Consider the following 27,877-nt stretch of genomic DNA (forward strand, 5'->3'; position numbering starts at 1 on the left):
GTGCCCCCCATTGGAGACTTTTAACAACTTTAAAGCAACTACTCAATAGTGTAGAGATACAAAAATGAGTTCAAGTGTGAGTTTATTGGTAGATGTTACAACAGCAGTATGTTAGGAGAAGTCCCGTGTGTGTGCATTGAGCAGACACAAATCACTTAAAGATAGCATCCCATTTCTGGATATCTGGGAATCTTCTATGTGATTCTTCTAGTTGACTTTTGATGATGCATGGAAATAGCAGTGTAAATGTTGGGAACAATACAGGACTTTCAAAAGTTTGAGTTCAAGATTAAATATTTATTATCTAGCCTCAACAGGAAAAGGGGGAAAAGTACCCAATGAGATCTTGAATTCTGGTTTTGGGGGAGAAGGCTTATTTTTCTTTTAAAGATAATTTACTTTTCACGTAACACTAAGCTGAGGACCACATAGTGAATGACGGTAACACAGAACCTCAAAATCTCAGCGCCTTAAAATAGCCAAGGCCTATTTTTCATCCATGCCCCATATCCATTGCAAGTGTTGACTTCACTCTGGGACCTGGGGTTACAGAATGACCACTCTGTGGAGCATGGCTGACCACTGTGACAGAGAGGATGGGGGCTTTGGGAGGGCGTGAGCCAGCAAAAAGGCTCCAACCCAAAGTAATGTTTTCTCACAACTCATTGACCTGCACTGGTCACATCCCCACTCAATCCTACCAAGAACCTGGAAGACAGAGAACTGAAAGCATTTGTAAACTATTACTAAAAACATCCACCTGCCATTTGGAAGGACAAAATTTGGTCTGGAGCATGTGCAAAATCATGCACATCAGATGCTTCTGGTAATGGTGACATGTTGACTCTTTAAAAGTGAACATTCACAATAGCAAGAGGCTCTGCCCAATGGTTCTGTGCACTTGGAGAGTAGACATTGGGAGCTCTCCGAAAGTTTAAAAACGCTCATGCCTGGGTTCCACTCCAGGGATTCTTATTTAATTAATTTCAGATGCAGCTTGGGCATCAGGATTTGTAAAGCTCCTGGAAATGACTTAAAGTGTAGGTAGAGTAGGGACTGGATTTTAGGGTGTTTTTCAAACGAGGATTATGTACTTATCTGTGTGGTCTTGAGTCAGTTAACCTTTCTGATCTTCATTTTATTATCTGTGAAATTAGGGGTGGAATACAAATGACTTCTAGCAATCATTCCAGCCTTAAAAAATCTCACATAGACCACTGACTTCTATTTAGAACGTGTTTCAGAGCTCAAGTCAATAAGTGCTGCCAAATTACTTTGTGAGTTAATCTGGCCAAGCTCCCGTCTATACTAACAAAAGGGTAATGTGCTAATTAGACCTGGAGACCTTCTGGGAGACCTTCCGGATGTCCTTCCAGACAAAGCCATGGTGGAGGGGCTGAGGCAGAGGCAATTAGGGGCAATCAGGCCAGGAGGGGAGGGCAGTTGGGGGTGATCAGGCCAGAAGGGGGGGCACTTGGGGGACATCAGGCTGGCAGTGGGGGGCAGTTGGGGACAATCAGGCCGGCAGGCAGAGTGGTTAGGGCCAATCAGGCAGGCAGGCAGGTGAGTGGTTAGGAGCCAGAGGTACTGGATTGTGAGAGGGATGTCTGACTGCTGGTTTAGGCCCACAGGGATTGGGCCTAAACCAGCAGTCAGACATCCCCTGAGGGGTCCCAGATTAGAGAGGGTGCAGGCCTGGCTGAGGGACAACTCCCCATGCACGAATTTCATGCACCGGGCCACTAGTATTTCTAATAATGGAATAAGGGAAGTCATTGGAAGGAGTCTTTCCCAGGTAAGTAGTTGGGCTTTTCCACCTGACCAGGAAGCCTGGGCAGGCTTGGGAAGAAAGCCATATTACAAAAGAGCTGTAAAGTTAACTTGATCTCTTGGTTGTATGTGGACTAAAGGTGAACTCCTTGATCTAAAATGAAAAAATTGTATTACCTAAGGCTGTTCAGATAAAAATAAAATTAAAAAGGCCACTTCCCTACATTCTTCTTGCTGAAAATGGAAAAGTTAAAGGTTTCACAATTTCTTCACCATGTAATCTTATCTTCGTGCGGTCAGTGTCTTAATAGTGTATTGATTGGCTCGCACTCCCACTGTCTTTAAAGAACCATTATGACTCTGTTAGGCCAAACATGAAAAACTACTTTTAAAGACCTTTCTAAAGAGTTTTTTGATTTTTCAAAAGCTTCTTGGGGGCTTATTGAGCTTCTCTGGCAGCTGGAATTAGCTCTACAACGCAATTTCTCTATTTCTGACACACAGAATTCATCTGAAGCCAAAAGCTATCAATGACTCACAGGAGGGAGAAGATAAGAGAACCCTGGAGATAAATTAATGCCATAATTATTAAATGGGCACTGGTATTTTTAGGCTCTTTCTGAGTGTTGTATTGCATTGGAAACTTGGGATAATTAGCAAGAGCCATCTTAAATATGTGAAGTTGACTCCAGTACTAAGGGGGGAGAAAGTGAAGAGAGAAGATAGGTGGGAAAAATTAAAACGGTTAGTGCATAAAATAGTATTAAGCTGTTTCTCAGTTATCAAAATGCCTGGCAAGTTGAAATAAGACAAAAATCTTCATTTGTAACTCCACTGGATTTATGCAATGTCTGTATCTCTCTTCTTCAATTATTAAGAGAAAGCATCAGAATAATTTTTATTGAATGCTTAGAAAATTGATAATGACAATACACTAAAATCCTGCACTTTGGGTGATGATGGTAGTATGGGTGGGTCCTTTTTCTTCCATTTGGAATCTCTGTGTTTTGCCACTTTTCTCTGTTAATCATCTCTCTCTCTCTCTCTCTCTCTCTCTCTCTCTCTCTCTCTATATATATATATATATATATATATATATATATCAAAGGCTAATATGCTAAGTATCCGACCATCCATCTGGTCACTATGACACGCACTGACCACCTGGGGGCAGACGTTCAATGCAGGAGCTGCTGTGGCGCGCACTGGTCATTTACAGAGAAAAGACACTGCGGACCTGGCACCGACAAAGCAACACTTGGCTTCCCCCAAGTGGGACACAGGCCCCGCCACCACCCCGGAGCAACACCCCGCCAAATCGCAGCCAACACTGCCAAGACCCCATGGCACAAAATGCGGCCCACAGCCCAGCCCAGCTCAGAAACGATCCCTGTGGGCACTGGGTAATCACATCACATAGCAACGCCCAGCTTCCTCTTCCTAACGACTAGCCTCCTTAGAGTTTCTTCAGCCCAGGAACCCAACTTGCTTTATAACCAGGTGCAAACATGTTACAGTTTAACCAAATGTCCGTGAAGCGTTTTCCTATGCCCCATCTCATTTGATCCTCACAGAAGTCCGGGAGTAGGTAAATAGGAGACTCCTTAGTGGAATCCTATTTTCTTTTCATTAGCCAGAAAATGGAGATTTAGAAAGCTTAGAAACTTGACTGACTTAAAAGAAGTAAAAAATGGTGGACCTTCAAAATTACTGCAGGTTATCTCATTGCACAGAATATAGTCAAACACTGCTGCAGTTAAATATTTTACCCTTTGTTCTCCCTGAGTGATCTACAATAATAATCTGCTTCATGTTGATATTTACTGGTGTGTTGCTGACAATTACTTGAAAGAGAAGTTGGGATGCTTCACTGGGCTGGAAAAAGTTTAGCTAAATCAGAAAGCAGGTCTAATTAAGCAAGTTTATTCTATATATATAAAAGACTAAGTTGACTTGCACATGTGTGATACATATAAAGCTCTCACCAGCGCCAGTCGCACGTGTGTTTCCATCTGTCATTGTCTATCATGAATTTGGTTGACACTTCTATTATAGAGAAAGGGCGAATAGCAATATTAAAATATTTCTTCTAATTAATTTCCTTTCAATGTGCACAAATTCGTGCACTGGGCCACTAGTGTGTGTGTGTGTGTGTGTGTGTGTGTGTGTGTGTGTGTATTTGAAACTGGCATCCTCCTCACTGAGTTTTATAGAAAATTACTTAACCCTCCTTAGCCTTATTTTATAACTCAAATGAAGATAATGATAGTATCTACCTCAAAGGGTTGTGGTAAATATTAGGTTCAATCACATGAAATAACTATTTGATCCTCTTTTAACCTATGAAAATGGAAATTTGAAATGGTTAAACGTAATTGTAACCTTTAGCATTGTGCCTGACTAAACAGTCAGGAAATATTAGCTGTAAATGAAGGTTAAGGAACTACAGAGAGAACGCATTTGAAAATAGAAAAGACATATATGCAATTTTTTAAATTCAGGTTTATTGAGGTAAAATTTACATGTAATATACAGTTCTAAAAAAAAAGTTGGCAAGCACATACAATCAGGTAACCACAGTCAAGAGACAGAACAGTTCTATTGTCACCCCCAACAGATACTATCTCCCTGTAGACAAGCCCTCCCCTCCACAGTCTCTGGCAACCACTGATTGTTAAAGCTAGTCTGTTTTTTCTTTATATTCATTTACTAGATTTATCTTTAGTGTTTTTGCCCAAATAAAGTTTCATAAGCTTTAAAATGTAAAATATAAACTGTTGGAAATCATTTGCTATACTTAAATATCATGCATCTACTTCTCATTCCTACTTTATCCTTTACCCTTGTGCCTAGATTTCTAAGCTTATACCAGGCCTACTCAGCAGAGCATCTGAGTCGGCTCCTTGGTTCCCTTTGAGCTCTGAAACATTTTCTTAGCACGTTAGCTTCTCCACTGGGTCTCAACCTGACTTCTCCAACTGTAGGTCAAGGGAGTTACGCTTTTGGCAAGTTTGTTCTTCATTATGCCAGGATTAGGCAAATAGCACCCTGTGGGTCAAGCCCTCGGGCTCCCTCCCTGGAAAAACATCTCCTCGAGCCGTGATGTTCTCAATTCAGACAATAATAGAATCTTAGGATCAGAAGGTTCTTCAAGGTCACCTAGACCCTTACCACTCAAATGTGGCCTTGGATCTGCAGCTCAGACATGATCCGGGAGCTTGTTAGAAGCGCAGAATCTCAGGAGCCATTCAGACCTACTGCATCTGAATCTGCTTTTTAACAAGATCCCAAGCGGTGAATGTGCACATTAATGTTTGTGAAGTGCTGCCCCAGACCAGCCCCTCTTCCGATGGATAAATCCTATCTACAGTGTCTTCCTCCTGACCACCCCACATGCTCATCAGCTTTCCCCTTCTGGCTTCAGGCTACCAGGGGTGGGCAAACTTTTTGACTCTTAAACTGGACCAGAGGGCCGGAACAAAAGCATGGATGGAGTGTTTGTGTGAACTAATATAAATTCAAAGTAAACATCATTACATAAAAGGGTACGGTCTTTTTTTTCAATAGTTTTATTCATTTCAAACGGGCCTGATCCGGCCCGCGGGCCGTAGTTTGCCCACGGCTGGCTAGGCTCTCTCACTGGAGAGCAGGGGTTGCCAACTTTGCCTATTAAAGCCACGCGGGGAGCTTTTACAAATCCCAATGCTGAGAACTCACCTAGGCTAACTAAGTCAGAATCTCGGGAGAGGGAGCCCAGGCATCGGCACTTTATAAAGCTCCACGTGAGATTCTAATGTGCAGCCAAGCTATGAACCACCGGTCAAGAGCCATCCATCTGCATGTTAGGCTTCTTACTTTCTTCCTTGCTCTGATTTTCTGTGAAAATGCAAATATCCCCTCAGAAACAAGTATCCCTCATTTACACTGTGCTTTGAAATACGGTTCATTTTTTTAATCCAAATAGTTTATTGTAAACTCTTTGATATTATACACTAGTGGGCTTGGCAATTCGCACAAAATGGAAGTGCAGGATATAAAGACAGGTTGCCGAGAGGAAGACTTCAGGGCTGCTGTTGACTTGTTCTTGGTCAATTAAGCTACCTTGACCAGGAAGGGGCTGGGCCCCGCCAAGATTCAGGAGTTCGCCCTAACTGGTTTGGTTCAGTGGATAGAGCATCGGCCTATGGACTGAAGGGTTTTGGGTTCAATTCCGGTCAGGGGCACATGCCTGAGTTGTGGGCTCAATCCCCAGTGTGGGGCCTGCAGGAGGCAGCCAATCAATGATTATCTCTCATCATTGATGTTTCTCTCTCCCTCCCTCCCTCCTTCCCTCCCTCCCTCTCGGAAATCAATAAAAAAATATATTAAACAAACAAACAAACAAACAAACAGATTCAAGAGTTCCCCTTTAGCCAGCCCACCTGAGGCTTTTGGCCCACCTTGCTCCTGCCCTCGTGGTCCTGCAGGGAAAGAGAGGTGTGGAGAGGTAAGAAGCTCTGTAGCTGCCAGGCCGGAGGGCCCCATCAGCTGAGCATGGGGTTCCCAGGCTAGTCCTTGGCCTGAGTGGTCCACAAGAAATTTTGCTAATGTCAGAACCTGCTGGCCTCAAAAGCGGAGAGTAGTTTTTCTGCACTCAGTAATCCTCTTGAGTAATAAGCCCTTTTGTTTGTGGCATGACTGTTTAAGAAACTGAAGTCTGAACTTTTTTCTTTTGCAAAGATTTAAGGGGAAATCATTTTGTTCATGTTTTATTAGCTTTTGAAAGATCTAGTCATATTTAGATAGTGCTGCATTAGAATCATTATTGTTTGGGAATATATAAATTATGTTACCAGTAATTCTGAACAGACTACATACATGATCAAATAAAAGATTTTTGTTTCTAAAAGACAATCAAATTACTATCCATAGCCATATTAATTTACTATTATTAAAATATAACATAAAACAAATCCTTATCAATATGTAAGTTTGGAAGCTCTCACTTTAGATTTGAATGAATATCATTCACATATGAAAATAAAATTGAGAAAATTTGCAGTGTAGAGATTCTTCTTTCTACATATTTGTTTTGCAAACTAAATACTAATATAGGCTAATTTATTTGGATATTTGAGGGTAAAATACTATTATACCCTTTTGTCCCTCCCATTCCGTGATCTTCTAGCTCTTTAAATCTAGATAAATATGCAAGAGTGCTTGTTTAATCATGAATCTGACACAGGTGCTTTACGGATTTAAAAAGTTGATTCTCAGTTCCTTAAACATCCTAATAGGTTATCTTAGCAATAACTTGCTATTAAAGTTTACTCTTTAAACTAAGCATGCATTATAGGAAGAGAGGATGTGTTTTGGGTACATAGGAAGGAACAGAGAATTTTAGATTATTTCTGTTCTCCATTAGGGAATATGCAGTTTGGCTTCCTAAGAAAACATGAGAAAAGAAGGAGAATATTTTAAGAATAATAATTTTTTCTAAGTATAATTATTTTTTTCCACTAATATAATATATGTATTTAAAAATTTTTTAAATGAAATCTCAATTTGGATACATATATATTCTACTTTCTTTACTGGGTTACATTTTTACTTCAATAATGTTTTATCTTTATATCTGAATACATAATATTAAAATTAATGCTAACACTTTAGCTTAAGTGTCTATTCTACTCTTAAGGAAAATATCTGGAAAAGTCGCTTTGGAGGGACTACTTTCCTAAAAAATGTTTTAAGTCATGAAAAAATAAATCATCTTCCAAATTCTTTTACATAAATTCTGATTTCTTTTTTAAAAAAATATATTTTATTGATTTCTCACAGAGAGGAAGGGAGAGGGATAGAGAGTTAGAAACATCCATGAGAGAGAAACATCAATCAGCTGCTTCCTGCACACCCCCCACTGGGGATGTGCCCACAACCAAGGCACATGCCCTTGACCGGAATCGAACCTGGGATCCTTCAGTCTGCAGGCCGACACTCTATCCACTTAGCCAAACCAGCTAGGGCTAAATTCTGATTTCTTATAGAAGGACACACTGTGAGGGCAACCAATTTGAACTGGCAATTTTGTTTATCTGCTTGACTTGTCATTAAAATGCTAAATAGTTAAAATTTGAAACTGTGCTATGGAACTTGTTAGCTAGTCCTGTGGACTTTTTGGAATATAAGCTAGAGTGTATTCTGTTCTCTGTCTGTTCCACTTCCTTTCTCCACTCCCAATTTACTTCCTTGACTTCCGGGTTTCTTCTTTGTCCCGATTTCCCTCCACATAGTTCTCCACTGTTGGGGAGCCCAGGTGTACCCCGGCATGGGTGGGATACATGGGGGCGCACGTATACATAACACACTTGTCGATGCATACAAAGTAAAGCCACTATATTGGTCCAGTCTGCTGTTCACCCCAGCGAAAGGGGGTAGCTTCAATTGTGTGTTGTCGTTTTTTCCCTAATTAAACTCATGATAATAATAGAGCTTGGGACCAAAGAGCAATTAAAACCATCCCTGCCTGTTCGCCAAATGAATAATTTCCGGACAGCCTACTTTGTGCAAGTCAACGTTTCCATTATCTGGGCTCAGGAATCTCTTTGGTCTATTCCTTCTGCTCAGACACCAGAGCTCTGGTGGCATTCCCCTGGGATAAGTTTGGGTCTGGACAGGATTAAGGAGGTTGTGCCTGGGGCTGCCGTGCCCCAGCCTGGATGCCAGAATGTCCAAGCTGGGTAGCATCTTGGGCTTCATGCAGTTCAGCCCATGAGACCGATGCCAGGGACGCAACGTGACTCACCCAGGGACATGCGATGAGTAACAACCCAAGGAGAAGAAAGGGAACATGAAAAACATGCATACTGGATCAATTAGGAGGCACTAACTAAAGCTGAAGGAAACTATGAATGGGTGAATGCTCCCAGCAGCTGCGAGGGCTAGCTGGCACCCCACCCGTGTAGGTATACCCTGTTTGTGTTCCTTTATTTTGATGGCACAGCAGCCATTATTCCTTCCCGGGACAACCCCTGCCTAAGTACACCATTATCTTTTGGAGAGGCCTTTCATTGTTCCAAAACACAAGCCTTGATTTTCCATTATTTCCAGTTCACGTGGAAAGTGTCTGGATCAAAGCTTCATCGCTGTCCCCACGTCCTCTGTGACAGCCTAGACATAATCCACCAGTCCTCTGCACTGTAGTGCAGCAGAGCCCTTCGCTGTCTCCATGATGAGCAGGGGAGGGATGGAGCAAAACAGTGCCCAGTTCAGCGTGGAGTGCATGGTGCCCTGGGTTATCCCATCTGATGGGCATGTTGCCCTGGGTTATCCCATCTGATGGGCACAGCCTTCGAAGTAGGTGTGACTCCCCATCAAACAGGGAGGGAGCCGAGGCTGATTTTGTCCCTCGTCCTTCACAGTTGATCTTTCTTCGTGTTGTCAGTTAACTTAAAAACATGACTCTAAGTCATCCCCTCCTGCTTTTTGGATAAGGCACTTCCTTGGAAGCTACCTCGTTCCTCTTCCTCCCATCAGCACTACCATCCTGACATGCGGACAACTGCTATTGCTTACACCTTTCCTCTCACCCCCTGTCTTCCCTGGGCTGGGCACCGTGGACAGAAAAGGGGCCCCATACTAAACCTGACAGGCTCTGGGGAGGCCTACATGGTGGGCCCTACAAACCCAGAGACCGAAAGTAACCGCCCAGGATGGTCTGACCATTAAAATTCCCAATGAAAAGCAGGTCATGGTGGGTAGGCCTGTCCTAGGCCTGTGGCTTCCTTGACAAAGGTCAGCCTTTACCTTAGGTGAGCCTGTCTATTGTCTTTTTGCATTTAAGATAACATACCTTTGAAATGTCAGAGTAATCTCCCTTTTCCAGACCCTTTAAAATAGTGCCATAGAACCCCTCATCACTATCTTGTTCCCAGCATGCCAGCTCTGGGTGCAGTAGATGTTAACTCGCCTGCACCCGCCTATGTAAAAGAAGGTGTGTCTCTCCATTTTGTTCTTTATCTAATCTCACAGATTTCCCTGCTCTGCTTTCTCCCACCCCCTTAATCTCCCATGTTTGGACCTCATGTAACCCTCCTGACGCCTCCTCCTTTGATTGTATTGTAATGTGCGCAATCAGCTGCACAACTGCCCTTCTCCAGAGCATTTTCTCAATTCCTTGAGATTTTGCTTCCCAGCAATGGTCCTTCTGGCTTAAATAACAGCTCATAAGACTCTGTCTTAGGCTGGGCCGCCTTTCGTCCACAGTACAAACCAAGCACACTGCTCCCAAAGCTACCCCCTACCTCCTTGAGCTACCCTTCCACTTAGTGACACCTGGCCATCAGACCACACCTTCAAACCTTCCACGCCCCTCCCCCTTCTCACCTCCTCCCTTAAAGAACACACAGATAAAAATATAATCAAACTCAGATGGAAAAACTGGCCTTTCGCTTCTTTCCACAGGTTTTTCTCTTGGCATCAGAAAATCTGCATTTGTTTGTAGTCACTAAATAACCCAGACACTGAGCCAGCATTCCTCTGCTTCCTACACTCCTCCCAACTCCGGTCTCCCGCGCCCCACCCTTCACACCTCCCCATTTCCTGTCTGGGCGGACTGGGAACTGTGAGTTCTCTGCCTCCAGCTTCTCAGAGGCAAGGCCTGTCCTGTGGGGTATGTGGTGCCTCTGCGTTTGTGGTCATGTTTGTGTGTGTGTGTGTGTGTGTGTGTGTGTGTGTGTGTGTTTAAATGTTGCATTTTTACTGTTTTTTTTTTTTATTTATTTTTATTTGTAAGAGACTCTTGCTTTCCAACTGAAAAGTATTTTTCTGAGAATAGAACTTTTACACGACTCGTTTTATTTCTAAGCAGTGACTTTTGGCCTGGGGAAAGCATAGAGATGTGAGCTGAGACTCATCGTAGCCAACACCCTCATTTGATAGGAGAGGAAAATCAGGTCTAAAGAGGTGATGGAATCACCAGAGTCCCACTGACCATTAGTGACAGGGCTAGAGCGAGAGTGCAGGGCCCTTGACCCCTAGCCCACCGAGATGTCCTGACATCATCTTGTGTCACAAACAAGCCCTGCCTTTGGAATTGTGGGCTGGCTCTCTAAGAGGTGCCTTTAGGAGGCTGAGCCTTGGCATGTGGCCACTGTGGGGCTCCGGCATCTTATGTGGTATGTGGCCCCTGGACCTGGAGATCCCACAACCCAGGAGATCTCCAGCCTGCTGCAGGGTCACTGCACCAGCAGGAAGAGGCAGCCTCTGGCTCTCTTTCTTGCACATTAAATCTGGCAGCACTGGCCTGAGTCACATCATGGGTGACTGCCTCTCATGCCCCCTCCCCTTGGCAGCCCCTGACCCAGACTCTTCATTCTCTCCTTCTCCTAAGACGTGTGGCACCCGAATCTCTCCGTTGCATTTCTCAGTCCCTATCATTCCTCCTGTCACTCCACCTAGACTGCCCTGTAGTCTTTTAAAATGCAGTCCTACTTTTTAACACAAATAGACATTCCTAGGAGTAAAATAGAAGCAAAGAGAAAACAATGCTATTTCCCCCATCTACGCCAGACCCTCCCACCCCTTCCCACACTCAGTCATCACCCGCACTCCATTCTGCATCTTGCTTTGTACATTTTGATCCATTTTGGCGCAAGAAGCTCTAAGCCCATTATTTTTAGGTAGCAGGGTCATACTCCCTTCTATCCCTGGTGTATTTTCCCAGCTTCTCCCCTAGCGAAGGAGATGATTATTGCTTCCAGGTGTTGCTGTTGCAAACGGTCCATACCCCACATTCTGATTCCCGCACATCACGATTTCCCCTCCCAAAGCCTATTACACTCATGTTCTACCTGCTGTAGACCCTGGTGCTGATGTGCTAGGTGATAGCTTCATTAGCGAATATGTTAATCTTTACCTCTGTGTCAACAGGCACAGTACTAAGGAGGCCTTTCTTCCTTTGCAGGAAGAATACTCTCATTTCAAGAGTGGTCACTTAGATAAAAGTTCTTAAAACATCTCTCTTCCATCTCTTGCTGGTGCATTTTGGGACAGAAGGGGGAAAATCCTTAACAAGTCATACTTTCAGCCCATGGCAGTATTTCAAATCTTAGGAATTTCAGGAAAACAGAGAGACCGGTAAGTGAGATATGTTGGAGCAGAAGGGCTCTGTTTATGCCCCAAACACAGAGTGCAGGTGGCTGTGTACATGCTTACACCAGGTGGGAGTGCGGCCACAGCTTTAGCCCTGAACATCAGCTGGGCTGATGCTCGCAGAGGAAAAGACATGGACCAGAACATCCTGGAAATCACTTCTCCTCCCTTGGAGTGCAGGTGCCCGTCTCTGTCTCAGGAGGGAGAGGCCATTGTAAAAGGCTGTGATCACCATCCGTATCATATACAGAAATCTATTGCTGATCTAAATACGGAAGGGAACTGATAACTCTTTTAGAAAGAAAACCCTCAAAACCAAATAATATCTTTGTGACCTTGGGGTAAATAAAGTTTTTTGAACAAGATATAAAAAATGCTAGAAAAAAACTTGACCAACCATACTACATTAAAACTATAGCTGTTGTTCAATAAAAGTCATCATTAAGAAAGTTAAAACACAAGACAGAGGGTGAAAAATACTTTTTTTCTTCCTTTTTATTGAATTTATTGGGGGTAACACTGGTTAACAAAAAATATGTCCAAAATAAATACCCACCACCAACAAAAATACTGTCACTTGTATCCAGAATATGTAAAGAACTTTCACAAACTAATAAGAAATGGATAATCTGATTGAAAAATGGGCAAAAGGCATGAACAGGCACTTCACAAAATAGGATATATAATGGCCAATAGACGAGTGAAAAAGTACTTGACTGCATTAGTTATCAAAGAAACACAAATAAAAACTATGTGATATTGCTGCGCATTCATCAAATGACTAACATGAAAAAGATAGTATCAACACTGGTGAGACTGTGGACCACCTGGAGCTTTCATATGCTGCCAGTGGGAGTGGAAATTGGTAGAGCTACTTTGTAAAACTGTTTGACCATATCTTCCAAATCTAAACATATGCCTGTCATATAACGCAGTCATTCTGCTCACAGTTATCACAACAGAAGGGCTTACTGTGCTTTCCAAAGACACACACCAGAATGATCACGTAAGCATTTTGGGTTGTAGCTCCAAACTAGAAAACACCCAAATGTCCATCAGCAGGAGAATGAAAACAAATCAAATTGCATGTATACAGTGGAATAGTATACAGCACTGAGAAATAACCACAGAGCTTGAATGAACATCTGAAGCATAACATTGCGTAACAGAGGCTGGGCATAAATGATTACATAACTGGAGTAAATTACTGGATTCCATTTACATAGAGGTCAAAACCAGGCAAAACTAATATAGATGTTAGCAATCAGGAAAATGCGTTCCCATTTGATTGTGGGGTAGGTTATGATTGGGGGAGGAATGAAGAGGCTTTTAGAGCCAGGCATCGTTCTGGTTCATGATCTGGAGGCTTATCTCACGGGTTTATTTCCTTTGTGATAATCCATTGAATTATACACTTGGGATTTATTCACCTTTATTTAGTAAAAAGTTTACATTAAAATGAAAGGCTGGAGAATCATCAGGTTGCCCAACTTAACTATTATTCCCAGTCACTTTTAACCAGTGCTGCTAGACATGTACGCAGAAGGAAGGACAGATTTGGAGAATACCAGCTAATTTACCCTGGTCACTCCAGCTCTGCCCCTGGGGAGTCCTATTATGTACATAAGCATAATTTATACAGTTGTGAGGCTAATGGCTATATTTCAATGTATCATTACATAGGTGGTCACTTGTAATACAGGGTCTTCCTCTCTTGACACAACAGCATGATGCTTGCACCGCCAGCTAGTGCTTCCTTGGTCTGCTTTGTGGAGCAGTTGGTTGTGCAGCTGTCTTCTTGCCACAGAATGTAGTCTTCTGAGTGCAGAAGACACTGTTGGGTTTCCTTTCCTATTAGTCTTTCTGTTCCCAGCACAGAGCCTTCTATAGAATGGGATCAAATCTCAATTAATGCTTGCTTCATTTCAGGGGTGGGGAATCAAACATTACATGTTTGACTGATCAATTTTTATTTGTGTATTTTAATTGAAAGTGCATGAACGTTTGAACTCTCTTGATACTTCCTCAAAAATATCTACATCTAGGGAGGGAGCGTGAGAAGGGATGGCGGGGGGGGGTAGTTGTACAGTGTGCTCACTTTGCTATAAGGCATCATTCACTGCACTTATTATTTGTGCACTTTCTTTACATGTTCTATGTTGATTAAAACATGTCATTTACATGTATGTAACATAAAGTTCTAGTTTGATAAGACACTATGTTGATGAGAATTTGTGGAAATGGTCATACTCATCTATTGCTCGAGGCAGTGTAAATCCATACACTCTCCTTGGGGGGATTTGGCCAAATTATCAAATTGAAAAGGCATGTATCCTTTTGGCTGAGCAATGGCTCGTCTAGAAATGCACCCTACAGTCTATCATAACATATGCACACCGTTGTATATTCAAGATCATTCACTACAGTGTTGTCTATAACAGTAAAAATGTTACATAAAAACTATAGAAGAAAGGATGAATTGCTGCACATTATACAATAGAATATTATTCAGCAGTTAGGGCGAGGAAGGCAGATCTGTATTTGCTTATGTGGTAGGATCTTCAGGTTCAAAGGCTTGTACAAGATGCTCCTGTTTGTGTAAAATATATGTGTACATATTTGTTTGTTCCTAGAATATCTAAAGAAAGATACATAAAAAACTGATAACAATGATTGCTTCTGGGAGAGGAAGGGGTGAAAGGAAACTTAATTTCCACTATTCATGCTGCCTGATGCACATTTCAAATTTTATCTGTACATATGACCTATTCAAGAACTAAATTAAATCTAACGCTAATGTCTTTGCTGCTGTCTTTTTCTCTCGTTTAGGGCCTTTCTACACATTTTGTAATCTGTAAGTTTGCCTTCACTTTCTTCTAACAGCCTCCAAATCCATTCCAGGGGGCAAGGGTCAGAGTCTTCTTTCATGATATTGAGCAAAGCAGGCAGGTCGGTCTTCTGCTGGTGACCTTGTTAATTGAGTTTAGACCTCCAGTGAATCTGAACAGATTTTTAAAAATGAAACATTCAAAGCCTCTTTGCCCTCTTTAGCTCTCTCCCCCCAGAGGCAGGAAGAGTGTGAAAGGCGAGCATTCTGTTTGCTCTGTTAGTCTTGCATCGCATTTCCAAGGGCCCTAAGCTGGTTGTCAAACTGGAAGAGGGAACCTTAGGGGGTGCGGTTTGACTGGCAAAGGAACGGGACAAGTTCAGTGGAACGTGTGCCCTAGAATTCTCATGAGCAGATCTCAAGAAGCAGGTTCTTAACTCGATGGCCTGAAGACCCAGAGCTCTGGGGGCCTCACAAGGAAAATATAACCATGCGATCGGAGGGAATCCTACAAGCAGGAAACAAGAGGGGCCTCTGGGGAAAGCAGGCCGGCTTCCAAGTCGCCGAGGGCCATCCACGGAAGATGGAAGGGAGGTCCAGGGCCAAGTCTGAGGAGGTGGTGAGGACAAAGGAGGAGGACAGTGGCAAGGCTGCCACTCAGGTCTGCAAAACGTGCAGTGGACGGTTTGTACAGGTCTCTCAAAAAGCATATTCCGAGCAAAAGTGACTTGGATTAGAGCCAGGGGTGGGCAAACTTTTTGACTCGAGGGCCACAATGGGTTCTTAAACTGGATCGGAGGGCCGGAACAAAAGCATGGGTGGAGTGTTTGTGTGAACTAATATAAATTCAAAGTAAACATCATTACATAAAAGGGTACGGTCTTTTTTTTTTTTTTTAGTTTTATTCATTTCAAGCGGGCCGGATCCGGCCTGCGGGCCGTAGTTTGCCCACGGCTAGATTAGACGGTGCTATTTTATCATATGGAAGGAGAGAGCAAAATCTGAATTCACTGATGGTTTTATCCAGGCCCTATATTTTACCAAGATCTACAACAAGCAGGGCCCAGGATGAAGCCCCCACAGGCCCTGTTTCTCAGTCTCCCCTGTGTCAGCTCTCCCCCTACCTGTCCCACAACCTGGGCTCTGGAGCCAGACTGCTTGGGTTCAACGCAAAGTCTGTCTCTTGGGAGTGCAGGTCTTTGGGGAAGTTTTTTAACTTTCAGAGTCTCAGTTTCTTTGTCTGTCAAGTGGGGAGAATGCTACTAAAGATACCTGTGTGGGATGACTATTATTGGGACTAGAGAGCAATTCAAAGAGAGTAGGTGTTATATAAATGCTGGCCATATGCTAATGGCTATTATTACTTCCAGTTTCTACATCAGGGAGAATCATGTTTGAAGTGGGAAAGAGCAGAACCAGCATGGGAGGTATCTTCACAGTAGCACCCGCCAGGTTATGGGTGCCACCTTAGGTCAGATATAAGAAAATGCCTTCTCATGGAAAGAGCTGCCAACAACTTCGGGGCTGGAGTTCAAGTCCAGGCCCCTGACAGGCCAAGGATGCTGAACGCAGGTCCCTGAGGGTGCGGAGGCAGGGCCTCCATGACTTCTAGGGGCCTTGATCATCCTTAGGGTCTGTGACCCTGCTTTGGAGATAGCGCCCTGGGGGCAGTCACCCCGCCAGGCTCCCAGGAGGGCTTTCTTATGGCCATGAAGTGACAAGCGCAGTCCCTCCGGACTTTTCTAGTCCAGATTCGCGTAAGGGACAAGCTCTGGTGTCACAGCTACGACGTCTCAATACTCAAGTTGGAGTGGACCTGGCATTTACTAATGGGCAGCTGCACATCTGAGAACACCACCATCAGGGAATATAGCCTCAGCTTTGCCAACAAACAAGATCCGGCTCTTGACAGACCTTTCGCCCCCGGGAGCTTCACTGGGGGAGATCTATGGGTCAACAGGTGTTCCCTCGGGTTCTCCCAGGCCGCGGTGGAAGGAAGGGCCGCAGCCTCAGTGCTTGGTCCTTGGTCCTCTGGGGCAGCGGCCACGGTCTTCCTCTGCGGGCACTTCCCAGGGCCTTGCATCTCTCCCGGCACCGGTGAGCTGCGTTCCCTCCTGGTTTATTTATTGTGTCTGCTTTCTCTTCTGGCTGGCTTGGAGCTCAGCGCGCCTGTGTGCAAGGCGACTTACATCCCAGGGTCTCTCCTCTCGCAGGGAAACCTGGCAAAAGGCGCATTTTACTAAGTCCCCAGGCGGCAAATCCGGAGGCGAAGGTGTCTCTACGGGCCAGGAAACCAGCCCAGGAACACCCATCCAGTATCAGGCACCAGGACCCCAGGCAGCGGGCGGCGGGCGTGCGCTCCCAGCCAGGTCGTCTCCGCCCTCCAGGGGGCTCAAGCTCCCCTCTCTCTCCCCAACGGGCTTAACCTGGAGTTTCATCTCCGCCCCGGAAGGGTCTCAAATTGCCTTCCTCCGAAGCCAGGGGACCCCGCTCCCCCACTCTGGGCCTTAATCTCCACGCGGAGTTTGCCTCTGAAGTGATGGGGCATCAGCTCTCCATCTGCGCGTCTTAAGTCCCATTTATCTTCTTAGCGCCCAGCCCGGCCGCCCCCGCCCCCTCTTCCTAGTTCCCGCACCCACTGGCATACCCAGACCCTCTCCTCGCCCTCGCAGTCCCCCTGGGGCGCCGACCGACCTGGGCCCCCTGGGGAGGTGCTGGGAAAGTCCCCAGGCGGGTGGGAGCCACCGAGAAAGCAGCGGCTGGAGGGGGTACAGCCAGGGGAGGGGGAGGTGCAGCAACATTTCGCGGGGAGGACCGCGGCCCAGGGTCCGGGACTTGCAGTCACTGATCTCCTGCCCTGCGTCTCCAGTGGCTGAAGTTGCCCCTTCCTGGTCCCCCAACCGAGGTCACCAGCCGGGAAGGGCTGAGCTGGGGGTCATTCGAGGGGGTGACGGGCGGGCCGTCTGCCCCAGAGGTAGGCGAACAGTCAATTGTCTCAGGGCCGGCCCCTCTCACTTCCACCCGATTGTAATTACATCCCCGGGCGGGTCCAGCCTCCCTCCCTCCGCAGCCAGCTGGTCCCTCCCTGCGGGCCTCCTTCGCAGCCCCCGCCTCCTCCGCGCCCCCCCCCCCCCCCCCCAGCCCTGCTGCTGGCAACTGGCTTCACTCCCGCACGCCGACCTCCGGCTGCGGTCCTGCCTCCTCGGACTCCTGGCGGTTGCTGGTCTAGCTCCCTTGGCCCCTCACCCCCTCACCCCCACCAGGGGGTCCGCGGGGCCGGCGTCCCACTGCCCCCCCCCCCCCCCCAGGAGACGCCCTTGTTCTGTGCGCCCGGGACTTGGTGAAACTTTGCAGGAGCCGGCGGTGAAATGGATTTAATCCAAGGCATCTTGTTCCGGCTCTTGCTCCTGGCTTGCAGCCTCCAGTCCGGCTCCGCGTTGATCGGGGAAGCTCGCCGAAAACCAGGTAACACGCTCTGCGCGCCCGTGGGGCCTCCCGGGCGGAGCGCCCAGGTCCTGGTCCCGGTCCCCGGTGAGGACGCGAAGCGGTCCACGCACCGCCTCTCTCTCCCCTCACCAGCGCCAGTTTCACTGCGTTCATCGCTGCCCGGGCTGAGAAAAGACATGAGCCGCCCCCACCCCCGGCCCCAGCCCGACCGGGGGGTGGGGTGGGGAGGTGTTCCAGGGATATTTGTTTGTTAAAAGAATGATCTATTATGCAGGCACAGCAGAGGTGGAAAGCTCTGCATTTGATCCCAGAGACCTGAGAGCTGGGCTAGCGATCATGCTGTCTCAATTACAGAGGATTGCAACTGTGCAGAGGCAGACAGCTCCTCCTGTGTCTCCAAACATCTTATTGAATTCATATTGTCCAGAGCCCAGCCATTTCCTGTGAAGTGTGTGAAGGTTTGCCTGCCTGGAGTCCCCCCTGCCCATCCCTGGTCCTGCCCACGCACTGAGTAGGGATGCGGCGGTTAATGTTAGGAGTCTCTACCACTCTGACTGAGGGTGCTTTCTCAGAATTTCATCCTGTTTTGAACTCCTGCCTTTGCTCAGGGTTGTAGACTGTTAGAAGGAATTGGAGAGAACTCGAAATATAATAACTTGCATTTCCTCTAGTTTCACCCATAAAAAGTCTTCCTGTATTTTGTTTACTTTGATTTGGCCTGTGTTGTGAGATTATTCCAAGTAGAACATTCTAAGTTCTAACCATTGTTTGCCCCGAAAAACGGTTTTTATTTTTTTTTCGCTGACACTATATTTAGAATTCTGGAAAATCTGTTTTTTTCTTAGTTTACTTTGTAAGCAAGGTTGTCTTATGGGATTAATTATGCCTTATGAACAATGGAAAACAATATAACTTTATTTGAATGCAGCCTGCAAAACTTTGCAGAAAGTGCAGTTTGTCTTCACAAATAGTGTTTTTTATAAGAGACAAACCAGGGGAAACTCATCAGAGGGCAGAGGAAATAATCTTGGCAGGTTCCCATAAAGCTGCTTAAATATATTCGCTGTTCAAGGATCTCTCCTTTTGGTTATATGACTTGTTGCTGTTCAGCTCTGGGAGAGACTATATCTGTTATCACCTTGCTACCTGCCTTGGAATGGAGAACATTATCATAATTTGCAGCATACTTAAAATGTGAGCTATTCTATTTCTCTGTTTCTACTGTTCAATTCATCCTGAAGATAACAGCGGTGGTCCAAGGTAATATTATGTTCGTTTCTTTTCTTACATGCACACATACGGACATCTACCAGGATTTCAGAGAAGGGCCACTTTCTAACTTTCCTCCTTAGGTAACCACATCATGATCAATTACATTCTCCGGGTTATTTATTCACATAAAACCATCTACTCACAATTTTGAATAATGCATAGTTCTATCTGTAGTTCTTAAACATCAACAGTATATACATTTTTCTTTTAAGGATTTCCAGCATTGAAGCAGATTTTTAAAACAAAACATTTTACAAAACCCTGCTGTATAAAACTGCTCAAATGATTCATCATATTTCCTTTGGTATTTTCTGTAGTTCCTCTCCTAGAAATATTTCCTACCTGGTTCATTCAGAGCCTCATTCTGCTGTTCATGCCATGAAGATGCCTCTTTGGTTTTCTCTGAAGCATGGATGGGGTTTTAGTAGTGGAAACTCCACCTGTTAAACATGTTAGCGTCTTAAATACATCAAATTTGGGGTAGAAGGAGCGTTTGGACTATGCTTAGCTTAGACAAATGTTTCATTACCTTATAATTTTATCCAGACACTGGCTTTCAGGTTGGAAAGCTGCTCAGATTAAAATGACAGCTACTTTATAAAATTCAGGGGGGACGGTGGGGAGGGGGGGATTTCCTCCTGTGCTCATTTACATCCCTTGGAAAGACCGGTTTTTGATCCGGAAAATTGGTCCAGATTAAAAACTGAATGTGCCCGTTAGGCTCTGATGTGAACAGCAGCCAGCTAATTTATAATCTTCCCCAGACACCAGCAAGTCCTGCTAGGGTCCGTACGGAAATTCTTTGTACCATGTTTCCCCACTAGAAGTTGGGTTGTGGGCAGTACTTTGAAGGTAGCGTAGCCACCATGTCGGTGGAGCCGTCCTGTTTATTTGGTGGCCCCGTCTGTCACCTCACACTGTGGAATCTACTTGACAAGCCCAGCTTTGCTGGAGAAGTCTTGTATTCAGAATCAACCTGAAGGTTCCCCATCCCACCTACATCTGGTGACAAAAAACCAAGCAGCAGCTTCAGTTATAAGTCTAATTTGGGTCCAACATAGGCACCTTCTCTCGAGACACCCCAAGACAGTTCATCTTCTGTAACTGAACATTAATAAAGGAACCTCTGCATTTTCCGAGAAAAACAAGAAATGACAGTTTTCAAGTTAAGTCAAATTAAATAATCTCTAACTAAGTGCTGGCTATACTGTTCTAAGAACTTGACACATACAGATGTATCTGATCAACCCAACAGCTCTGTGAGGTGGGTACCATGATCACCCCTGTTTAGCTAAAGATGAAATTGTGGCTTAGAGACATTCAGTATCTCCCCCAAGGTCACCACTAGTAAGTGGGGGTGTGGGAATTCAGGCGCTGATGTTTGGGACCAGAAACAGTTCTCAGCAGCCCCTGGGCAGAGTGTGCAGCCTGGCACGGAGGGTCTGCCTCTTGGCTGGACGGGGGCCTCCAAGAGACAGAGCCCAGCAGGGGGTTACGCCTGCTGCTCTGTGGGGGCAGCCTGTTGAATGCTGTTAAACATTTGTACCTGGGATTGCACCCAGGCCTCCAAAGATAACAGAATGTGAAAGATACCACTAGGGAGTTCTGGAAGCTACTGTCTGCTGACCTCATCCACAAGAATCAGGCTGTAACCTTGCTTTCTCTCCTTGAACTCTTGGGGGCTGAGGCTTGGGCGGGGCTAGAGCCTACCTGGAGGTAGAAAGGGGACTTCTGAAGATCGCCAGGACTCCGTCCTTTCCCCATGGCTTGGAAATGCCATTTATCGGATGTCCTTCATTCCTTTTTAGATTACAAATTAGAATCGTAGACCTGGAAGGAAATGCAAAGCGCTATTTAACAGCTGGGCTGAGGGTGGGCAAGGGACGGTGCAAATTAATAGACGTTGACACTTGAACTCGTCCCAGGCCCTCTTGAGTGGTCCCTGGCACTTCTCCCTTAGGTTGAGTCTCACGGAGAAGTGCAGCTGAGCCTTCCAATGTGGGGCAGGAAGAGGGGGAGGGAAATTCAGACACACCTGCTGGACCAGCGCGCACCCAGCCACACCAGCTCCATAAGGCAGATTGGTACCTCTCGGTATCCATGAACTCTCTGGGCTGGAGGACCGCCCAAGGGTCCGGCCCTCCTTCCTCCTTTCTGGTTTGCCTGACATCCCAGGGCCAGTGGATCAAGGTCAGGTTAGGGTTCAGGATGTGAGGTTTTCCCTGGAGGACCTGGGGCTCCACAGTCATCCTCAGGGAGATGCAGGTTTCTAATCTTTACCTTTGTACTTCCCGTTGTATTTCTCTCTCTGTAAAATTGGACAAAAATATCTCCTTCCCAAAGCACAAAGCACAGGATCAGAGGAGGCTCGTCTCTTCTAAATGTCCCTCCTTCTCCCTTTCCAACCAACATTGCTCACCCTCGTTTTATTGTGCTGCGCAGATATTGTGTTGTTTACGAGACAATTGAAGGCAAGATCCTCTACCAGCCAAAAGATTTCAACTAACTGGACACTCAGATGACGGTTAGCCTTTTTTAGCGACTTTTAAAAATGTCATTGTTTTTTTGATAGACATAACGCTACTGCATACCTAATAGTCTACAGTATACTGTAAACATAACTTTTATATGCACTGTGTTTCGCTTTATTGCAATATTTGCTTTACTGAGGTCATCTGGAACCGAAGCTGCACATCTCTGAGGTGTTCCTGTGTGTACATCCCCAGCACCTGGCCACTCGGTCAGTTCAGGACCACAGCAGAAGCACCTTCCTTTTACCCTTCATTCCATCAGCCCTCCTGCCCTTCATCATATCTAATCCCTATAAGAAGCCCAGTTCTCTCTCTCTCTCTCTCTCTCTCTCTCTCTCTCTCTCTCTCTCTCTCCCCCTCTCTTCCTCCCTCTCCTCCCCTGTTTGGTTCTCTAAGAGGTCAAGGGACAGAGAAGTCAAGGTCAGGGGTAAATGTAGTAAAACACGAGGCAGTACTTCTTTCTCAGAATTCTTTCTCACGCAAGAGTGACTTGGCCAGGAAAGAACTGAGTGGTGTTTTTGTCTTTGTTTCTTACCCTGAGCCAGGGCTTTCATAGCCTTAGAATTCTTTGGGGACCAATTGTCCATCTGTTCACGGGTTACTATAGCTCAAATGTGGTCCAGTGAGTCAGAACTAGATTTCTGGAAGACAGGGAGTCGAGCGTCTGAGGCTGAGATGGGGCCTCGGCTCACACAGGGTTACCCTAAGATATTCTGTATTCTCCTGCCTCACCCACTCGGCCAGCAGGACTGTCGTGTCTCCCAATCAACTAAATGAATGACGTAATGTCTTGTTGCAACAGGTCTTTGGAGCTGGCCAAGACCCCTGCCACTTGTCTCAGTCGCAGCATGTCATGCTGCAGGGATCGGAAGTGCACCTGCTGTTTTAGAGATAGAAAAGGGAAAAGGAGGAGGAGATATTACAGAGCTCACAAGGTAGTTGTAGGGGAAACCCCCAGACCCCTCTTTGATTCCATTGGTTGGGAACCTCTGTTTTGAAGAAGGACCCGAGTGTGGCCTCAGCCTTATGAAATGAGCTGGAAGCCGTTGGCACCTGGAAGAAGCCCTGATCTCACGGGATGGGGAAGCCCAGTGGTGGTGATGGGTGGAGGAATGGGGTATGGAGGGAGGGATAGACACTCATGTGAAAGTCAAATCAAAGTACTGCCAGCAGAGGGCGCACCTTCCAAAGCTGGTTCAGAGCATGTCTCTGACCTCAGAAGGTCTCAGGCCTCTGACCCAAGCAAGTAATTTCCACGTGGGTAAGAATTCTTGGAGTGCGTCTCAGGCATTTGCCTTTTTGACAGGAACCTCAGGTGACTTGGTGCATGTAGGTTGAAGTCCACACCTTGAGACTTGGCAAAGCAGAGTTTGGGCTCCTCCCACTGCCTCCCTTCCTCAGTGCATTCTGTACCCCACCGACAGTCTCCACTTAGTTCGTCCACACCGGGTGGGTGGCCAGCAACAACATGCACCAGTACTGTAACCAGGCGGCCCCGTGCTTAGACTCTTTGTGGGTGTTCTGAAGGCTGGATGTGGGACTCCAGTGGTCTCCCGGAGGCTCCTGAGGGATATCTCTTCCGAGCAGACCCTCCTCCTACTCACCTGGCTTCCCCATCCCAGTCATGGAGAGAAGAGGGAAACCCCACAGCAGCATTAACAAAAAGCCATGCCGCGCTGTAGCTAACCAACCTTTCCTCCCCACTTCCCTCAGGCCCACTCCACCCCCCAGCTCGTCTCCCTGCCTCCATGGCTGTTTTCTGCTGGCTGAGCAGGAAGGCTTGGGAGAGAGCACTGACACTGAGATTCAGCAGATTTGGATTCAAGTTCTGACTATTTTTTATTGATAACTTGGTGGCAGAGAGCAAGCTGTATGAGCTCTGTAAGCCTCAGTTTCCTCATCTGTCAAAATAGGATAAGGAAAGAAGCTACCATTTAAGGTCCAAAGGAAGATTACATGAGGCAGTACCTGTACCAAGGCATTAAAAAGGGTTAGAAGCCTGAAGCTTGAAGGCAATATTTATGAAACAGGGATTATTTAATCTACCAGTAAACGGGGGGGAAATCCTGAATGGCTAGGTGTAACGGAAAGACTGTGTTTCAGGCATGGTGACTGATAAACACAGACACAGGAAGTCATGCACTTTTATCCTTTTCCATGCATGTTAATTTATGATTGCTTGCATGTGATTTAATTTGTACTGAGTTGTAAAAATTTTTAGATAAATTCATTGACAAATCAGAAGGACTCTTTGGTCAACCGCGTGCCTTGATTTTTAATTTGGAGAATATGGCTGCCAAGTGTGTGGTCTTGCGTGAATGGATTTCTTTGAGAACCAGTAATCCTAAGGGTGATGGATGATTTCTGCCTAGTAATTGTCTTGGACAAGTTTTGCAGGGTGTGGTGGTGGTGGTGGGGGTATGGGGGGGAGAGAATTACCCAGGCTGATGTGTAACTGAGGGTTGGTGAAAATTTCAACAGAGCTAGAAAGCTAAGAAATGGCCCATGTTTGCTCATTAATCAGTCAATAGGAGTAATTCATGATCCCCTACCTGTGATGTAGAAAGATAAAGACCCAGTGGTTCTTCCTTTTTCTATTAATGATTCTTGCATTTTCTCAGCTTTGAAAAAAATCCCCCACTTACCCCAGAAAACCCCACCAGCTTATTTTCAGCATCAAAGGAAATAAAGCAGACTAGTGCTTTCAAAGCTAAAATGGTACAAAAAGATAGGGTATTTTTATCTAACAACAATCATAGTAATTATTATTACCTTAGCCAACCGGAACAAGCAAGGACACACTTTCTAAAGCTTTGATCTCATTTCCATTCTCTTCGTTCTCCACTCCCCTGAAGACACTGGAAGATTCTGTCTTCGTCTGACTCTGCAGATCCGGGCAATTTAAATCTTAACACTTGTGTTTGCTGACAGGGCTTCCAAAATCTTGAATCAGATGTAATGCAATGCTAACGCTATTTATTTTTCTTGGTGCGATACGTTTATATTAGCCCGTTAATGGTTTACATTGTGCGGAAGGAGTTGTATCAGCAGGCACTTTTCCGTAACATCTGGACAGTTGGAAACATAATACTTAAAGACAACCTGAGTTTAAAACCTTCCTTGGACAGATGGCTAATTTTATTGATCTAATCTTACACTTAGGAATAGATCCCATGATCCTTTGCTCGTAATTCTTAGGGTGAGCAGAGACATAAGTAAATTGGATGACGGCTGTGAATTAGACGCCTATTCTATTGTTTGTGATTTATTTTTTAAATACTTCAGTATAAACAGTCACTGTGTGAATTACTTTAATCTCTACCCTAAGGGTGCTTAATTAATACTTGCAGTAATCCAGGAGACAAAATAGCTCCAGCATAAGAGTTTACATCTATTTTAATCTCTCGGTGGGTGACTGTGCTGTGCCTGTGGCTAAATGCTTCCAGCTTCTCCTATGTGCTAGCCAGGAACCCGCCCCCCCGGGGCTGGGTAGCTACTGTTTGAAGAACTTTGTAATGCAGTCCACTTTCAAGGTGGCTGGGAAAATACTTTAAGGGATGTTATCAAAAATCCAAGCCAGAGGATTTGTCAATTAGCACAAATCATGGTAGAAGTAACGTTTTCATTGGTGAAATGTGGGATGAGCTGGGAAGGTTATACATTCCCTTCGATTTTACAGGGGCAAAAAATAAGACTGCAACCAGGCCAGCAGGGGCTGCTTTGCAGCTAGGCTAGTACTCCACGCAGGCCTGCATGTCCCTCGCCTAACAGACGGTAGGCTCATTTGCTGGTCCTGCCAGCTGGTTTGCTGGGCCTGCCATTGGAATATTGACCCATCTGCCTCAGCAAGGTGCTTGCAACAAACAGCTCCAAACCTCAGGGGCTTGATGCAGAACGTGTTCTTCATTTAGCCCGAGTCTGAAGTGAATGTTCCTCGTTGGGCAGCGTGGGCTGGTCTCCTCCAAACGGTGTCTTGAATATCTCCATGTTGTCATGTGCCCATCTTTACAGCGGGCAGCCAAGGTGTCATGGACGGTAAGGAGAAAGAAGGCTTGTTGAGAGGTTTTTGTGTGCCAGGTCGCACATGGTCACGTGGAAGGCTGGGGAATACATGGAGTTCATCGGTGCACAGAGGAGGAGAAGGGGCAGCTGCGGGGGCTTGTCTGTGATGCAGTGCTTTGGAATTCAGTCTGAAATGCAGGTAGTTACCATCTGGCTTTCCTTGTTGGGGGCTACTATTGTTCAACAAAAGATCCGCAACTAAGCCATCAAATTGACTTAGGTCTGTTTGCCGTAGGGCCTAAAAATATGTGTATGGCTCCATGGATATAAGCCAGCAGTTCTCAACCTGTGGGTCGTGACCCCTTTGGGGGTCAAACGGCCCTTTCACAGGGTCGCCTAAGACCATCAGAAAAAACATATATAATTACATATTATTTTTGTGATTAATCACTATGCTTTAATTATGTTCAATTTGTAACAATGAAATTGGGGGTCACCACAACATGAGGAACTGTATTAAAGGGTCGCGGCATTAGGAAGGTTGAGAACCACTGATATAAGCTATTTGTTGCTGCATATTTCATACATTTTACAAAAAAGTAAAATTAGTTCCTTTTAAACAATAAAATATCCAGCCCAGCCGGTGTGGCTCAGTGGTTGAGTGTTGAATATGAATCAGCAGGTCATGGTTCGATTCCCGTTCAGGGCACATGCCCAGGTTGCAGGCTCCATCCCCAGTGTGGGGCATACAGGAGGCAGCTGATCAATGATTCTCTCTCATCATTGATGTTTCTAACCCTCTCTCCCTCTCCCTTCCTCTATGAAATCTATCTATCTATCTATCTATCTATCTATCATCTATCTATAATATAAGTAAAATATACAGTGGATAGAGTGAATTTTTTTTTTAAATTTATTGATTTTATTTTATTTTTTTTAAGAGAGAGGGAGAGAAATGGAGAGAGAGAGAGTGAAACAGATTGGCTGCCTCCAGCACACCCCCCTCTGGGGATGGAGCCCGAAACCCAGACAATATGCCCTGACTGGGAATCCATCTGGGGACAATGCCCAACCAACTAAGCACACTGGCCAGGGCAAGTAGAAGAAATTTCTAAGGCACAGCAACAACCAGAACACATTCTCCCCCCGCCCCCCTCCCCCCCCCCCCAGTTTTTCTAGAAGCTCTTTCTCTTTGTGCCCCATAATAAAAAAGAATATTCACGGCAGAATCATTTATTCAGTGAGAGGTGCATTTGAAAATATAAAAATTATTTTTTAGACACCACAGCCTACTTTGATGGGGATGAAGATGCTGTGGACTTATCCCAGCGAAAATAAATGGATACCTTTAGCGGAGCCACTGCCCTTTTCCAAGCACTTTCAGAGAATTGATGTCCTGTAACCCTGGCCCCACTAGGAAGTCTGGAGTGGATGATTTAGCAAAGAGGAAACAGGCATAGCCAGGACATGAACCCAGGTCAGCCCATCCCGGCGCTGCGGCTTCCCATCAATCCAGAGGTGCTCCTGCAGCGGATGGGGTGGAGCATGGTCCCTGCCGAGGGCGAGTCTAGCCCTGCAGCCGGAGGGACCCAGCAGGGGCCTTGCCAACGAGGCGCACCACCCTTTCCTCGCAGAGGCTCCCTGCGTATCATGGGCGCTGTTTAAAATGGACTGGTACTGCTTTCGCGCCGACTCCTGGCAGGTTCGTGCATTTTGCAAAATGCATGTTGACTGAGGGGCTGTTTGCAGTGAGAAACAGCTGTAGTCCCTGAAGGAGAGCTTTGGAGTCCCCCAGGGGTCTTCTATAGCGGACTCAGCCTGAAGCTTTCCATTCGGCCACTGTTTGGCCATCTTCCTTAGTGTGGCACTTCAGCGTGGCATCATTCAAGTCTCCGGA

General features: G+C 45.6%; 1 protein-coding gene across 1 annotated transcript in view; it reads left to right on the forward strand.

The window, feature by feature from the left end:
- Nucleotides 1-17,884: 17,884 nt before the first annotated feature.
- The window catches only part of EGFLAM (EGF like, fibronectin type III and laminin G domains), a 132,087-nt gene continuing 122,094 nt past the window's right edge, over nt 17,885-27,877 (forward strand). Inside the window, exon 1 of the mRNA XM_036309791.1 lies at nt 17,885-18,193. Within this exon, the coding sequence (XP_036165684.1) occupies nt 18,097-18,193 (97 nt within the window). The 5' untranslated portion in view covers nt 17,885-18,096. The remainder of the gene's footprint in view (nt 18,194-27,877) is intronic.

Source organism: Myotis myotis, unplaced genomic scaffold, assembly GCF_014108235.1.
Source record: "Myotis myotis isolate mMyoMyo1 unplaced genomic scaffold, mMyoMyo1.p scaffold_m19_p_5, whole genome shotgun sequence".
Classification (NCBI taxonomy): Eukaryota; Metazoa; Chordata; class Mammalia; order Chiroptera; family Vespertilionidae; genus Myotis; species Myotis myotis.